The 15676-nt window shown below is 42.1% G+C and overlaps 1 protein-coding gene and 1 pseudogene across 2 annotated transcripts in view; both read right to left on the reverse strand.

Moving 5' to 3' along the window:
* The window catches only part of LOC310962147 (histone deacetylase 1-like), a 12903-nt pseudogene extending 8266 nt beyond the window's left edge, over nt 1-4637 (reverse strand). The window contains exons 1-3 of the transcript in view: nt 4567-4637; nt 4386-4446; nt 2682-2712 (exon numbers count right to left, since the gene is read on the reverse strand). The product of the transcript in view is annotated as a histone deacetylase 1-like (transcript). The remainder of the gene's footprint in view (nt 1-2681; nt 2713-4385; nt 4447-4566) is intronic.
* Nucleotides 4638-11370: 6733 nt separating this feature from the next.
* On the reverse strand, nt 11371-15472 carry LOC310962053 (heparan sulfate glucosamine 3-O-sulfotransferase 5; the record flags this gene model as incomplete). Its single annotated transcript, XM_083934401.1, has 2 exons — nt 11371-12301; nt 15366-15472. The coding sequence occupies 2 exons, from the start codon at nt 15470-15472 to the stop codon at nt 11371-11373; spliced, it is 1038 nt and encodes a 345-aa protein (XP_083790527.1).
* Between the last annotated feature and the right edge of the window lie 204 nt (nt 15473-15676).

Genomic DNA, 15676 nt, shown 5'->3' on the forward strand with positions numbered 1-15676 from the left:
TTTCAGCATGACTAAGGCTTTATCTTTGCCTCCTCACCCTCCTTACTACTGTCCCATTGAGCTTTTGCCCGGATCGACTTTTCCCACTGGTCGTCTCTGACAATCTGTCAGGTCCCGAACGAGAGTCAATGGAGACCTACATTAACGACTCCCTCAAGTCAGGGATTATTCGCCCTTCGTCTTCCCCACTGGGAGCGGGGTTTTTTTTCGTGGCCAAGAAGGATAAATCCCTGCGTCCCTGCATAGATTACCGGGGACTTAATAACATCACCATTAAGAATAAGTACCCATTACCGTTGATCAATTCTGCATTCGAGCCGTTGCATGGCGCAACCATCTTCTCGAAACTCGACCTCCGCAATGCATATCACCTCGTGAGAATTGGTTATTTGTGAAAGCAGAGAAGTGCGAGTTTCATGTATCGTCGGTAGCCTTCTTGGGTTATATTGTCGAGAGCGGACAGGTTAGGGCTGACCCTGCGAAAGTCACGGCTGTGACGGAGTGGCCCACACCTACATCTCGCAAACAACTTCAGAGGTTTTTGGGTTTCGCTAATTTCTACCAGCGATTTATCCGCAACTACAGTCAGGTAGTTTCTCCGATGACCAGGTTGACCGTGCCCGCTACTCCGTTTGACTGGTCCCCTGCCGCCAACAGCGCCTTTTTGACTCTGAAGAAGCGTTTTTCTTCCGCTCCTGTGCTCGTGCAGCCTGACACTGGTCTCCAGTTCATCGTTGAGGTGGACGCTTCCGATCTGGGAGTGGGGGCGGTTTTGTCTCAGTGAGCCAAGTCCGACAACAAGGTTCACCCTTGTGCTTTCTTCTCCAAGAAACTGTCTCCTGCAGAGAGAAATTATGATGATGATGTATGATGTATGATGAGGAGTATGATGAGGAGTGGCGACATTGGCTGGAGGGGGCAGAGATTCCATTTGTGGTCTGGACGGACCACAAAAATCTGGCCTATATCCAGACGGCCAAAAGGCTTAATTCCCGCAAAGCCCGATGGGCTTTGTTCTTTGGTTGTTTTAATTTCACTCTGACTTACATTCCAGGAAGTAAGAACGTTAAGCCTGACGCCCTTTCAAGGCAGTTTGGACCTACCGAGGAGGAGGAGTTTGGTATCGAGAACATCGTCCCTTCATCTTGTGTCATGGCAGCATTAACCTTGGAGATCGAGGCCACGGTCAGGCAGGCTCGCATCCCGACCCTGGTGGTGGACCACCAGGACGCCTGTTTGTCCCTGCCCATGTTCGCTCTCAGGTACTCAAGTGGGGACTCGTCTCTCCTGCCATCCCGGAATCACCAGAACCCTTAAACTTCTTCGTCGCCACTTCTGGTGGAAATCCATGGTGCCGGATACGAAGGAATTTGTCCTGGCCTGCACCGTCTGCGCCCGAGGGAAGGCATCTCATCGACCTCCAGCTGGTCTTCTTCGCCCTCTCCCGGTCGACCATGGTCCCACATCGCGCTGGATTTCGTTACCGGACTCCCTGTGTCACAAGGTAAAGACACCATCGTTACGATAGTGGATCGTTTCTCAAAAATGGTGCACTTTGTTCCTCTCCCTAAGTTGCCGTCGGCCTCCATGGGATACCTGCGGACATCGTCTCCGACCGTGGTCCTCAATTTACCTCCTGGGTCTGGAAGGCCTTCTGCCAGGCCTTAGGGGCCAAGGTCAGTTTATCTACCCCCATTCGAATGGCCAAACGGAGAGGGCTAATCAGAATTTGGAGACTGCTCTTCGGTGCATCTGTGCCCACAACCCTTCTTCGTGGTCTTTGCAGCTCTCCTGGGTCGAGTACTCCCACAACTCCCTGACCAGCACCACTACAGGTATGTCCCCCTTCGAGGCTTCGTTGGGCTACTTACCCCCTATGTTCCCAGCCCAGGAAGCCGAGATAGCGGTGCCATCCGTTCAGCACCATCTCCGAAGAGTGCGTTGGATTTGGAGGGAGACCCTGAGTGTCTCGTCTAAGAAACTCGCCCCTCGTTTCATTGGACCCTTCGAGATCGAGGCCATCGTGAACCCCTGTGCTGTCCGCCTGAAGCTCCCTGCGTCTCTCAGAATCCACCCAACCTTCCATGTCTCCTAAGTCAAACCAGTAACCACCAGCACATTGTGGGCTCTGACCATTTCGGTACCCATCCCTAGTAACAAGGCTATTTTTAAAAAAAATGTAAGGAGTAGAAGTAAAAATTGTCTAAAAAATAATTACTCCAGTAAAGTATAGATACCCAAAATTTCTCTTAAGTAAGGTAACAAATGATTTGTACTTCGTTACTTCACACCTCTGCAGGTGTATAGCAGTAAAAATGTGGTCCAATAATCTGGACTGTCGTGTGCAGCCTTTGCTAAAAATGCTAGTTAGTCTAATATGGTCATGGGTTTGACATCCTCTCCTTGCAGAAGCCAGAGACGGCGTTATAGCTGCTGTTTGTCTCCCTTAGTTCAAACACATGCAGGTCTGATGAAGTGGGGACTCTAAAGTGCCCGTGGGGCTGAATGTGAGTGAGAATGTGTTTGTGTCTGATGACCTGTGTAGGGTTCTGCCTCTCATCCACTGTGTGCTGGGGTATCAAAAGTCATCTGTATGTGTACAAAATTCTGATCATTTTCAGGTGATAAAGTCGATCAAATTAGTTTGTGTCAATAAGTTTATACATTTTCTTCGTACTTACCAGCAGAACCACCAACGGCGAGTTGGCAGAACTCAAAAAAGCCACCAACAGAAGAAAAAGCCTAATTGCCTCTGAAGATCTAGCCACCAATATGCACCTGCATGCAGGTGGGAGACAGAGGGGAATAACTGCATTTGCAACCGGCGTACTTTCACATCTTTCTTTGTGAATTAAGAATGAGTTTTGACTAAACCAGAATTAGTGATTTTTTTTTTTTTTTGAATTCAGCACGGACAGCATACCTAAAACACACAACATACAATGACAAGACAAGCCACATCGACAGCTTAAAATCAATTTAAAGAAAGAAAACAAAAAGAAAATACAAGGGAGATAAAAAAAACATAATTTAAATGAAATAGGTAGGATGCCTTTAAAACAATTTCCCCCTGGGATTATTAAAGTATTTACGGTAAGTATTTCTGATTTAGTAATTCATGAAATCAGAGTTGAGAGTACCAGTACATTCATAACCTTAACAATGCGTAAATGTACAAATAGCTAGTAGAGCATATCTATACTGTACCAGTCTTACACTGGAGCAAACCTTTTCCCAGTATTTGTTGTGTTGAGTTAACTAGCAATTATTTTCTTCAAAAGAAATTCGCTTTACACGCTATTTTTTTTAGGAAATTTCAGGTAAAGGGATGTGCTTCCCGAAAGGAGAAGCCTGTATGGCGGACAGTAGTAAAACCTCTGCTGTGTATAGTTAGAGATTGTTTTTAATACATCTCAGTTTTGGATAGCCATTTCTGACACCTTATAAAAGGTGCACAGACCAGCTGTCTGCACCCCCTTTCTTTTAGCTTCCATTTCCAGTTAATTGGGATTAGGGCTGAACGATTCATTAAATCACATTTGTGATAATATCGCAATATGATAAATGTAATTTTCTAACCATGGGGGGCGATTACACGGGTCACATGACACACAGTAACACTCAGTAAGATTCACCTTATTTGATAGTTTTATAGTAGTTAGAATTATTACATTTGTACAAGGGTGGAAGTTAAACATACAAGTTTGAGAAAAACAACTGTAATGAGCAGTTATATAAAACATGTTATTTCAAATTATCCATCTCTTAATTTAACTCTAACATATAGGCACAGCTTATGGGAAATAACATTTAATTTGAAATGTGTCTAATATATTGGTGATCATTAAATTCATTACTGTGACTATATAAGTCGCAGGACCAGCCAAACCATGAAAAAAAAAAGTGTGATTTATAGTCCCGAAAATATGGTAGTCCATATTGGAGCTGATATCTGATTTAATTGATTGTCTCTGCTGAGTTTAACTAAACTGACTGTCTTGAGTTGAAAAATTTAGAAAAGTTGATGGGAGCTACTAGTAGCTGCATCTGCAGGTTATTCACACGAATGCTTATTAGATATTACACCTTACACACATCTATTTTTCAGTCACAAATGCGTGTGAAATGTGCGCATTGTCGAGCCTTGGCGGCAAGAAGAAGAAGAAGAAGAAGAAGAAGAATTGCTTTTATTTATCCCGCAAGGGAAATTGAATTTTTTCACTCTGTTATTATTATTATACAGGACACACACACACACAAGCCCGAAATACACACAACAACAGGACCTATATACATGCAATTAATGGAGAGATGTCAGAGCGAGGGGGCTGCCAATAGCTCAGCGCCCCGAGCAGTTGGGTGTTGGGTGCCTTGCTAAACAGCACCTCGGCAGTGCTCAGGAAATGAACAAGGGCAACATCCGACGTGTGAGCCACGCACATACACCTGGGCAAATTAATCGGAATTAATTTGTTATTAAATTGATGGACTAAGACATAATCAGTGGATAGATAATGAAAATGAATGTTGCTTGCAACCCTGGTGAGAAGCCTATGCACCACTTACAGCGCTGACATGTTGTCTGGCCGTATGGATCGGAGGATCTCGATGTTGTCATCACTGTGATATTTCGTCATCTCCTCTGCTGGGGCTTTGTGTGGTCTGTAAAGGAGAAAAAACAGCACCTGGTTAAAAACTATAATAATTTTATATACATGCAACATTCTGTTAGAACACTGCAACTGCATACAAGGATGTTATTAAATTAAAGTTGAAAACATACATACATCTCCATTTTCCCGTACAGTCCCTATAGAAGCAGGTTGTGAGTCATGCGGACACGATGTGGTGTCATGGGGTGCCCTTGTCCGTAGTAATAATTTCCTATGTCACCTACAAAGGAAACAGATCCAAGACCATATTTCACAAGCGATAGCATTCTTTTCTCCTCTGTGGTGCTTCAGTTGTAATATTTCATGAACACTCATATCCAAACACATATACACAGACATAATATACACCATGATGACCATTTCTGTTGATGTGTTATTGAGCTCTGGGATATTGGTATTTTGCAACTTTTTTTTTTTAAACAATTTTGAGTTGAGCCAATCAACAAATCTTGAGCCAATCCCAGCTTAGTTATTAAAAATTCCATTCAAATTCATAAATTCACTGTGTAATAAGTTTAGGCCCATGGTCACACTGACAGTTAGGTCAATGTTAATGCATATGAAGCTAAAAACAGCAAGCCAGGCCATTCATGGGGACATAAGTGACACCTTGTGGCACTGCACCATTGTTAATTAATAGGAAAGCCAGCTCAGCAGATATACTGTGACTAATTGTGTCCTCATTGACCTGAAGTGCTGTGATTCCTCTGGGGGAGGGCAAGGATAACATTTGAGGGTCAGGACCATTTTTCTTAACTGAGAAATTCTGCTCATCTGGACCCAAAGAGGCGTGAACACCCAGTCCACCGAGTAACGTTCCCAGGGGTGCAAGGGTCTCGGTCATGCAATGTCTACTCACCCCCAGTTCTTCTCTCCATCTTCCTTTTCTCCCAGTGTTGGGGACTACTTTATGCATGATTAACTGATATGGATGAATATGAAAAAATGAAGTCCTCTTTTAAAGCCTGCTGATCATCAGCAACTGGGTTGTAGTGGAGGAGAGCAGAGATGGATGAGGAGTCAGAAAAATACTGTATTTGTACCGTAACATTGTTTTTCCACCATTTCTGTTTAGATGGGAATCTAAAATGTGAAGAATGTGAAGCCTGAATATACATTTGTTCAAGTTTGAATAATTTAGGGTATTTTTACTGGGGGGGTTATTCATGTTTTTCTAGAAATTGCACCCATGAATGCTCTGCATCAATAAGGCCTGTGCACATTGTGCGTTAAATGGTTAATTTATCATTTGTCTTTGTGGTTTAAAAAATGTAACTCTCTGGGTCTAAAGTTTGTCGGAATTCTCAGTTCTTCCCTCCAGGTCGATATGGATATCATCATGGTGCCCAAAGCCTGGCCCACAGTGACAATTATGGCTCAAATGAGTATTAAGCACATTCACATTAAGCTAATTACATAATCAACATTACGTTATCATTATATATTCATATACAATATATATTTATTTTCTGTTTTTCTAATATATGTTGGCTGTATAATATTTGTTGTTTGTATATCTGGAGTTTGGCAACGAAAATAATTTCCCCCTGAGGTTATTATAGTATTTCTGATTCAGATTATCTTGCATACATTTTTACGCTCACTCTACTTAAGGTGGATTGGATAAACCATCTGTCTATCAGCAACATATGGGCCAAATCAACCAATCAGATCACTGAAGCGTGTAACATACAAACAGCGTGGAGGCAAAGCTCAGAAAGGAAACAACATGTGGGTAAAGGATATTTTCCCTTTGTGTAACGTGAATTTACGGATCAAAGGCCCAATTTCAGGAGCCCGGTCCATATTCAACAGAAGGTTCCAGAGAAAAAGAAGTTAGTGAGCGGCTTGCTCCATAGCTGCTCATCTCATCTGTGGAAGCATCCATGTTGTTTACACTCAACAGTCTCTTCTCTTGGCGTCACAGTTCAACTCTCCTCAAAACCAACTCTGATTGGTTCGGTCGCTGGTCAAACTTCTCCAAATTTTCTCCTCCGCACGTTACCAGACTGATCTGAGAGTAAAATACAATGGAGCTCATGAGATCAGAATGGTCTCACGAGGCTAACATTCACCAGCAGCACCAGCTAAACACACTAGCTGAGCGGGTAGCGTTAGCCTGCTACATGCCTCAATTTGCGCTGCTCATTCAGACACTTGAATGTCCCATACCATCATAGTATTAAGTGTAGGCCATGTTCGCTGTACTTCTTCAAAAAGTTGGTTTGACTTTTACTTTCACTGATCAACATAGGAGAACATACACACACGAATGGGAGGTGCAACTGAGCCTGACGGGGACAGGGCGGCCAAGGGCTGGATGAATGTAGATGTAAATGAACGGAAAGACATTTCACATAAGAGCAGCAGACAGATATGCTGCGTAATGTTTTCCGTATTCTAGGAACAAAGTATCAAGATGCGCTTGCTGCGGTTAGCTGATAAATAATTGTTACTTCTTCCCAAGTGTATCACATCTTCTCACAGACTCCCTATGTGGGATACAATTTAGTTATGTAGTTAGTCAGTTAGTTATTTGGTTTATTAGTTGTCCCCTTAGGGAAATTCGTTTTCTTTTTTTCACAGCCATTCGTACTTCTTCACCGTACATTTTTTTGCTGGCTTATACAATTGGGAGTACATGTTAGACATCCATTGTTGCATTTATCTGTGAGGTTTTGTTTTGTTGTTTGTTTTGATGGCTGAGGGGATTAGGCTTCTGCTGAAACAGGCCTTCTGTAAGAGGGTAGGAGTGAGAAGTAGCGGTTGAGTGGGTGAATAATGTCCAGGGTTATTGCATGAGTGATGCGTGTAATGGTCTTGTTGTTTAGTTCCTGTAGATTTGGAGTGTGCAGACCTGTTATTTTGGTGGCAGTATTGGTTATCTGAGTGAGTCTGTTGCGATTTTTTACAGGGAGCATATTGAAGAAACATGTGGAACAGTACAGTAGAATGGGTTGAATAATAATGGTGTACAGTAGTAGGAGTAGGTGGGGGGCAACATTAAGTCCTTTTAGTTTGCGCACTGGTTTCTCTGGTTTCTTTTTGGATGCCTGTTGAGTGGTGTTCAAAGGTGAGGTTGTTGTCAATTTTGAGTCCTAGGTATTTGAAATGGCCTACTGTCTCTACTGTTTTGTTGTTAGTGATGACGGAGTGGTGGGGTTGTGGGGAGCATTTATTGTGTTGTGGACGTTGAGATAGAATTTCTGTCTATTCTTTGTACATTCACTGTAGTTATTCATGTAAACCAGTAGTCTGAGACATTGTTTACAGCTTAAAAAGGAGTTAAATCAAATTTGATGATCAATGGTTTTTGTGTTCATTTAAGAGCAGTTAAAACTGTCAAATTTGAACGGGAACACCAAAGTAAGGGGGTAGAAATGAACAGGACACAAAGGTTAAATCATAGTCTATATCACTGAGTCTTTTTGCACGGGCAACTATTGGTGATGTGACTGCTCATGTGCAATATGATTTTCATTGACTGTTCACTTCCCTAACCTCCTCCTCCAGGCATTTTTTGAAGTGTATAAATGTAAATAAAAGGACTGCAAGCAAGCAGCGATGAACGGACCCTCGCACTACCGGTGTCCTGCAGACGTGGCTAATGTTCCCGCGACTGTCGGACACTGAGCAGGGCTGTTGTTGCGGATGCTGCTGCAGGTGATCTATTGTAAATGTTGCATCATCACTTCCTGTGTCCTGTGTGCATTATGTTGCTCTGTGTCAACTGTAGACGAGGCTACACATCTCAAATTGAATGTAAATAGGATAATGTGTGTCCAACAAGGTTGTTGTCATTAGGGTGCGCTATGTCTGTCAAGTAAGCCTCCTGTCGTTCACAGTAAAATAGGTTTTTCAATAAAGCTTCTGGATTTTGAGCCAAGAGAGTATTGTTGATGATGCCACAAATGTGCAACAAATGCTACCACATCCTGCCTCTGCACAGATTTCGTAACTGTTCTGTCTGTTACAGGGGGTGTCCAATCCTGCTCCTGCATGTTTCTTCCTGATGTAACACACCTGAGTCCAATGCTCTGCTCGTTTTTAAGCAGCTGAATCTTGTCATGAGTTTGATAATTGTTAGATTCAGGCGTGTTAGAGTAGGGAGAAACCTAAAACATGCAGGACAGTGGCCCTCCAGGAGCAGAATTGGACACCTCTGGGGTCTGTTTCACAAAGCAGGTTCAACAAACTCTGAGGATAACCCTGAACTCTGAGTTGATCTACTCTGAGATAGGAACTTTGAGTTTTCGGTTCCAGAACAGCAGATTTGAGTTAGTTTGATCAACTCGGAGTAGTTTAACCTGGAGTTAAGCGCGTGCACCACAAGTATAAAAAGACAGCATCAATGGATTCCTGATTCGACGAGTCACCATGGCAACGGGGAAGAGGAGAGCTACGCTACCACTGGAATTGGAAATATTAATGCGCTCATCCGGGAGTTTGAGCTTTTTTTTTGCCGAAAGTGTAACACCGCTGCAGCAGCAAAAGAGAGGGAGACGGCTTGGGAGAACATTGCTGCTCGGGTCAATGCGTAAGTTTAAATGTAGTCCTTTGCAATCACAATAATATCACAGGGGGAACTGCCTGAGTGGTAGTCTATTAGTTTATTTCATTTAGGTGCGGGGGAGAAGCGCACTTGGCAGCAGCTTAAGATGAAAAGTAAAAACATTGTTCAAACAGGTAAAACCTCAGCACAGTCTCATGGTGATACCTCATTTTGAGCATGTTTTACATTGTAAAGTAAAATTACCATAAGTGGCTGTTATATACGTTGTATAAAAAACTCCCATTTGCAAAAAAACGCAGTGCAACACAATATCTGCTGGGATGTGAGAGCATGACTTTGGTTGTTAATGTTGGAAATGTAAGGATGGATTAGGTTGTGTATGTAAATGATGGACTGTGACCTGAAACAGTACCGCTCAAAAAGATAATTGCCTGGAAATACAAGAACATCTATGCGCAGTCTGATAATCATCTCCCGACGAATATTTCATTCTCTGCGCAGTATTGCTGCACCTTCATCCACGGGATCATTATCAAAAGGACATGCCATGGTAGTGGAAATAGTCGCCACCTAATATAACTTCTAATGACTGATTTTTGCAATGATTTTCTGAAAAAACAGACGACCGAACTATACTACGTCAAAACTCGCCTGCTGACTGAATGAATGAGGAAATCAAATACCGTGTGTGGCTGAAAGAGGGCGGAGACAGAGAGAAACTCAAGGTTTCCTGAGAAAAACCTGGTCCCCACCAGGTTAGGTTCAGAGAGCATGTTACCATGGTAACTGACCGAGAGTTTAAGTTACCTCTCCCTGTGAAACAGGCTAGAGTTACCCCTCTGTCTCTGGTTTGAGTTACCTCCCTTTGTGAAACGGAAAACTCAGAGTTTCCCTCATTTCAGGGTTAACATACTCAGAGTTTTCACTAAACCTGCTTTGTGAAACAGGCCCCTGGTCTATTACAGTATGTACTACTAGAGCTTTAAAAACTACTACAACTACTACTACTACTACTACTACTAGCCAGCTTCTGCTATTACTACTTTTGACCTTAGCATGGGGATGTGCACCAGGTATTAGAGTCAGGCCCACAGTTAGCATTTATTACTTCATTTCTCAGACCCAGATGTTGCTGATACCCCAAATATATGACACGATATGATGCTGTGACCAAACTGTTCTTTTCAATGGCAAAAGTGAAACAAAGGTAAAAAAAAAAGAATCAGCTGGCATATGTTTACACGTTATTTTAATTTAACCTTTTTAACAACACACTCGATACAGAATGAATATTTGCACAGAAACAGACAAATTTTGCTAATCATCATAGAATAAACAGTTGGTTTGACAACAATCATCAGAGGACGAGTTTTTTTTCACAATGGCTTTTTTGCCAGGTGTTTAGCAAACCGATGAAAGAGCTCTAAGGGGGAGGGACCAACATACTTACAGATTAAAAACACAAGCTTGAGTCTGAAATTCTTTAAGGGTTTTGGACATGGTTTGAGTCAAGCTTGAAATACTAGATCCTATTCTGATGAGCCTGTTCTGATCTCCATACTCCAGACTCAGATTGCGTTGACTTATTAAAGAGGTCACCGTCTACTGGATTAATCATAACATGAATTAACAGTAAAATGTGGTGCAAACCAATATGAACAGACAACAGAAGGTAACTAATACAAGAATCTACAATGTTATAATGGCATCTTGATTGCACATGCAGTTTTGGTCAAATAAACAACGTGATGGGGAACAAATGAACAATTACTTTGTTTATCAAATATCATTTGTCATCTTTTAAGGTTTTATCATGAGGAAAGCACCACACTTAAAGCTTATCTCAACAGCATGGATGTCATTGTTTGATAGTCTTTTAAAGAGCATCAAAAATAATCTCTTCAGTGAATCACACCGTTGAGTGCTGTTTTTTGTCAATGACATACAGTAAATTCATTTGCAAGATCAAATGAACTGAATCTTTTAGTCAGACCACCAAACTATTTTGCTTTATTTTCACACACGTAAAACAAACTTACATCAGGTCCCTTTTAATATTTGGTCACACTGTCATTCTTGTCTTAAACTCCATCAAAGTGCTATTAATATTTTTTGAGATCTTGTAGCTTAGCCATTTAAAGAAACACCAATCCAAGGAATCTCACTGGAGGAGTCCAAAGCTCATCATGGCCAGTTGAATGTCCTACCAGTGATCTGGTAAAACTTCTGATTGAAGGGGTGAAAGAATTTCTGCAGTTTAGTCACCACTGACGTATCCACCTCTGGATGGATGCGGCCCTTGCTGCCTGCCAGGCACTTGTTGAAGACAATGTTAAATCGCAGACAGTAAAATCCTCTGGTGGCATTAAAGTACAGGTTATACTGGCTGATTCTTGAGGGGAGGTTGAGGAAGCGCTCGACAAGCTGCAGCTCTGGCAGCGGGTCCGTGATGAGGCGATCCCCGTCCACAATATGGAACTGCTCCACAGGAAAGTACTTCAGCCAGCGTTCTAAGTGTTTGGTGTAGATGCTGGTCCGCACCGCCTTGTACTTTGTGTTCACCTCGCAGGTGTTGGAGTCGATGGCCAGCTTCTCGAACTTGTGGTAGGTCTTGTTTTTGCGCTCCTTGCCCTCCAGCACTTGCGTGTAGTCAGACACAGCTCTGGTGGTCGGCTCGCGGACGATGATCAGCAGCTTGATGGAGGAGTTCATCTTGAAGATGCGTTCAGGGACCTCCTCTGTGATGAAGTAAGCAGGGCTCTTCTCAATGGTAATCTGATGAGGGAAGGAGAAGGGCATTTTCTCTCTATACCAGTCGATGCCCCGGGCGTAGTTTTGGTCATTGTCAAAGAAGTGGATCTCCTGTGAGGCCTTGACCACTGCCGGATGCAGGTTGAGCATCTCCAGCAGGGCGCGGGTACCCCCCTTGCGTACCCCGATGATGATAGCCCGAGGCAGCTGCTGGACCAGGTTGTGCAAGCGGATTTGTTCTTTGGTGGCATTGCCCTTGCGTAGTTCATGGAGTAGGCCACGCTTAAACTGCAGGGTGCGGAGAGGGATCTGCTCTGGCTCCGGAGGGGGCAGTCTGCTCTCAATGGGGCAAATGGGCTGTAGCCTGAAAATGACAAAAGCAATAATGACATCCTTAGTTTCAACACCGCTATAACTTATAACAATATTCCTTGAATTCATTTAAAATATCTCTTTGGCTTCCGACTGCGGAATGTGATGTCGGAGTGAGTATTTTCTATGTTTTTTTTCTACTTCCAATTCCGGTCCACTGAAGGGGTTGTTTTGTACTGCTAGGTGACATCTTTTTTTATCAAAAGTCCAATGTTGATGTCCATGGGACCAGTCCAGATGTGGTCTTTTGTTGACGTCTTCAAATTTAGACTAATTTTAGACTACTTCTATAATAATAATAATAATAATAATAACATGGTTCTTCTCTAGGTGGCCACTCAGTGCCTTCGGCCCCTCTGACCACCACCTCAAACATACTGTATTCACACGAGGTAAGGTGGGTGACTTGCACACAATCATGACACAAGGGAGGGTGGGGATCAAACCACCGACCCTTCAAACATTGGCCTACCACCTGAGCCACAGTTCAGCAAAAGCAGCTATAGCAACAGGTTGTGTGCTGCAGAAGCGCTAACATTAGCTTGTTGCTCCTGACCTGCATCTGGCTCTGTAGTATTTGAAATTCTTTTCCACAAATTGCATTTCCAAATAAAAAAACAGATGAATGCAAAAATACATATATGCATAAATAACTAACTTGATTATTTTAAATAAACCAATTAAATAAAAACAGGAAATTGTAAAATAACAAAAAAACACATCATGTACATTTCCTGCACCTGTCCTAGACGTCCAAATGACGTCCAAAATATGTACCCAGTTCAAAGGTCTAATGTTGAACGTCAATTTGACGCCCTAGTTGGGTCATGGTTGGACATCCAAATAGTGGACCTAGTTTGGACGTCAAATAGATTGGTCAGAATTGGTCATGGACCAACGGTCCAAAATACATGCCACCTGTTTCATCTGATATGGACCCTGCCAAAACAAATACTCATCTCCTGAAGGAAGGTCTGTCTATATTTGAAGCATGAAAGTATTGTACTCTTAAAACTTAAAACAAGTGTAACATCTGCTGTGCAATAAGATGATTTCAATCCAAGAATTTTGTATAGATTAGAGACATGAGGGAAATGCTGCACTACGGTCAAGCAAAATGGCACTGATCCTAGTAAATTCTTTACACTAACTGTTAAATTGGTATTTACAGAGATTTACTTCACTTGTTTTTATTTTAAAAAAGGAGTATGAGAAGTGAATCATGTAGTCTCAACATGGGTGAGACAAACTTTCACAAACTTTTCACATTCACAACTCCCTATAGACCACAGTCACACATCCAAACAAACTTAAAAAAAACAAACATCAGACAGCTTTAGGTGTGCTTGGAGACCTCTTTTTAAACTGTCTCTATCACCATGCATAAATATTTCCCAAAATGTTGAAATACCTTCAACCAATACCTTCAGACAGCATGTCTACCAAAACCCTGACAAACTGAACAAAGACTCAAAAATAACAGCTGTGGCGGCATTTTTATACTAGGCTAATTAAAAATAGAAATTTAATTAAAAATAGGCAATCATTTTTCAGTGTGTGATGAAAAAAAAGTATGGTGAACGATGCTATACAAAGTTTATTATTATTATTATTCCTCTTTTTTTTTTTTTACAAATCATCAAAGATATCTGCAGTCTACTTTCTAAGGGTTTAGTAGCTGAACGAGTTTCTGATTTAGAAAGTTTGTAATCTGTATCATAATTGATCTTAACTATTATTTCTAGGGGTTTACTATATCTTGCAAGCATTTTCCCATGTGTTGACAGATAATTTTTTCCGTTAAGAAATCACACCTGCTGAACATTACAACAATCAAAGTTAATATTACAAGCTATCAATGACGTTTCTTTGAAAAACTCTGCTGACCATGCGAAATGTATTAATTCATCTCCTCTTCACTGGTGGTTAGTTACTGCAGTTTTACTGGTTGTACGTTACTGCCACTTAATCATGGGTGTATTCTGTTGCACCAAAAGCATAACTGCATTGCATTGTGGGTGATATCCACCTCTGGAGTGACCATGGTTGTTCACTGCGGGCAAGATGGCAACTGGCAAGTGTGGCAAGTGGGGTGAGCTAGTGGTACTTTTAGCATATAGGCTGAACCCATATTGAATCATCTTACTCTGAGAGGGTTGGATGGGCAAAGGTAGAAGTAAATGAAGTTCAAAGGTATTCCACCAGGGGTAGCTCAACAGAGTTTTATTTTTCTTTAAATATCTTTTTTTTGCAGTTTTCAAGTCTTTTATTAAATACGACAGAAATGGGGTGAGAGAGGGGGGAGACATGCAGCAAAGTGCCGCAGGTCAGAGACGAACTCGCGGCCGCTGCCTTGAGGACCTTCTACCTCTTAACATGGGCGACTGCTCCAACCACTGTGCCACCGGCCGCCCCAGCTCAACAGGTTTTGTACCATCCTGAGTTAAAGTGAAATCCCGGTGTAAAATCATTCCAGGGTCTTTTTAAGCAAATTGGGTCATCAAATAATGGAAATAAGCCTTTGGGCTTTAGTGTTATCCCTGTCTATTTATGCATTTTAATGTATGACTCAGAGTGCTGTTTCATATTTTATGTCATTAATGGTCACATAAAATCAAATCAAATCAATCAATCAATCACTTGCTCCCTCAGCTCTGCCAGGGTCGATCTCCCCAAGTTCACAGTATTTAAGACAAATGGAACGACACTTATGACGGCGTTGGGGATTCCTGTGGGGGAAAGAGGAAGTGAACGAGGGGAAGTATTTGAGGGGAAGTGAACTAGGGTATGTATCTAATGAAATGCAGCCAAGAGAACTGGCAGAACTCACTGCCTGACTCAATTTAGGGGGAAAATGCCTTTACACATGTGGCTGATAGAACTCATCCACAACATCTTATGTCCTAACAGCTGGAGTTCTTGTATGAAGAAGCACATCAAGAATTGGATCATCAAATTGTGACAGTAATCTCTAGTATAGATAGTGTTTTCTTTGTACTTATTGCTATTTCAGTTACTTTGAATAAAAGTAATGTGTTGTGACAGTGATGACTTACCTATCCAAGGTCCCGACCCTGGCTACGAGATAGAGGACACTTCCAATAGCAAGGCTGCCCAGAACAAAGAGCTTCTGTCTCAGCAATGCCTGCTGTTTGAATAGCATGGCCCTCCATCAATCTTCAGGACTGCGTCTTCAGCCTGCAGAGAGCAGAGTACATAAACCACTAATCACCAGGGGACGAGAGACAGCCCAATGTTTATTAACACACACTCAATCAAGTTTTACAAGTGATTAAGCCCCACACACACACGCCTGAAAAGTGCTGCAGTGCTATTAGAGAAAATGCTCACCCACTAACCACCACTT

This window comes from Echiichthys vipera, assembly GCF_963691815.1.
Source record: "Echiichthys vipera genome assembly, chromosome: 19".
Classification (NCBI taxonomy): domain Eukaryota; kingdom Metazoa; phylum Chordata; class Actinopteri; order Perciformes; family Trachinidae; genus Echiichthys; species Echiichthys vipera.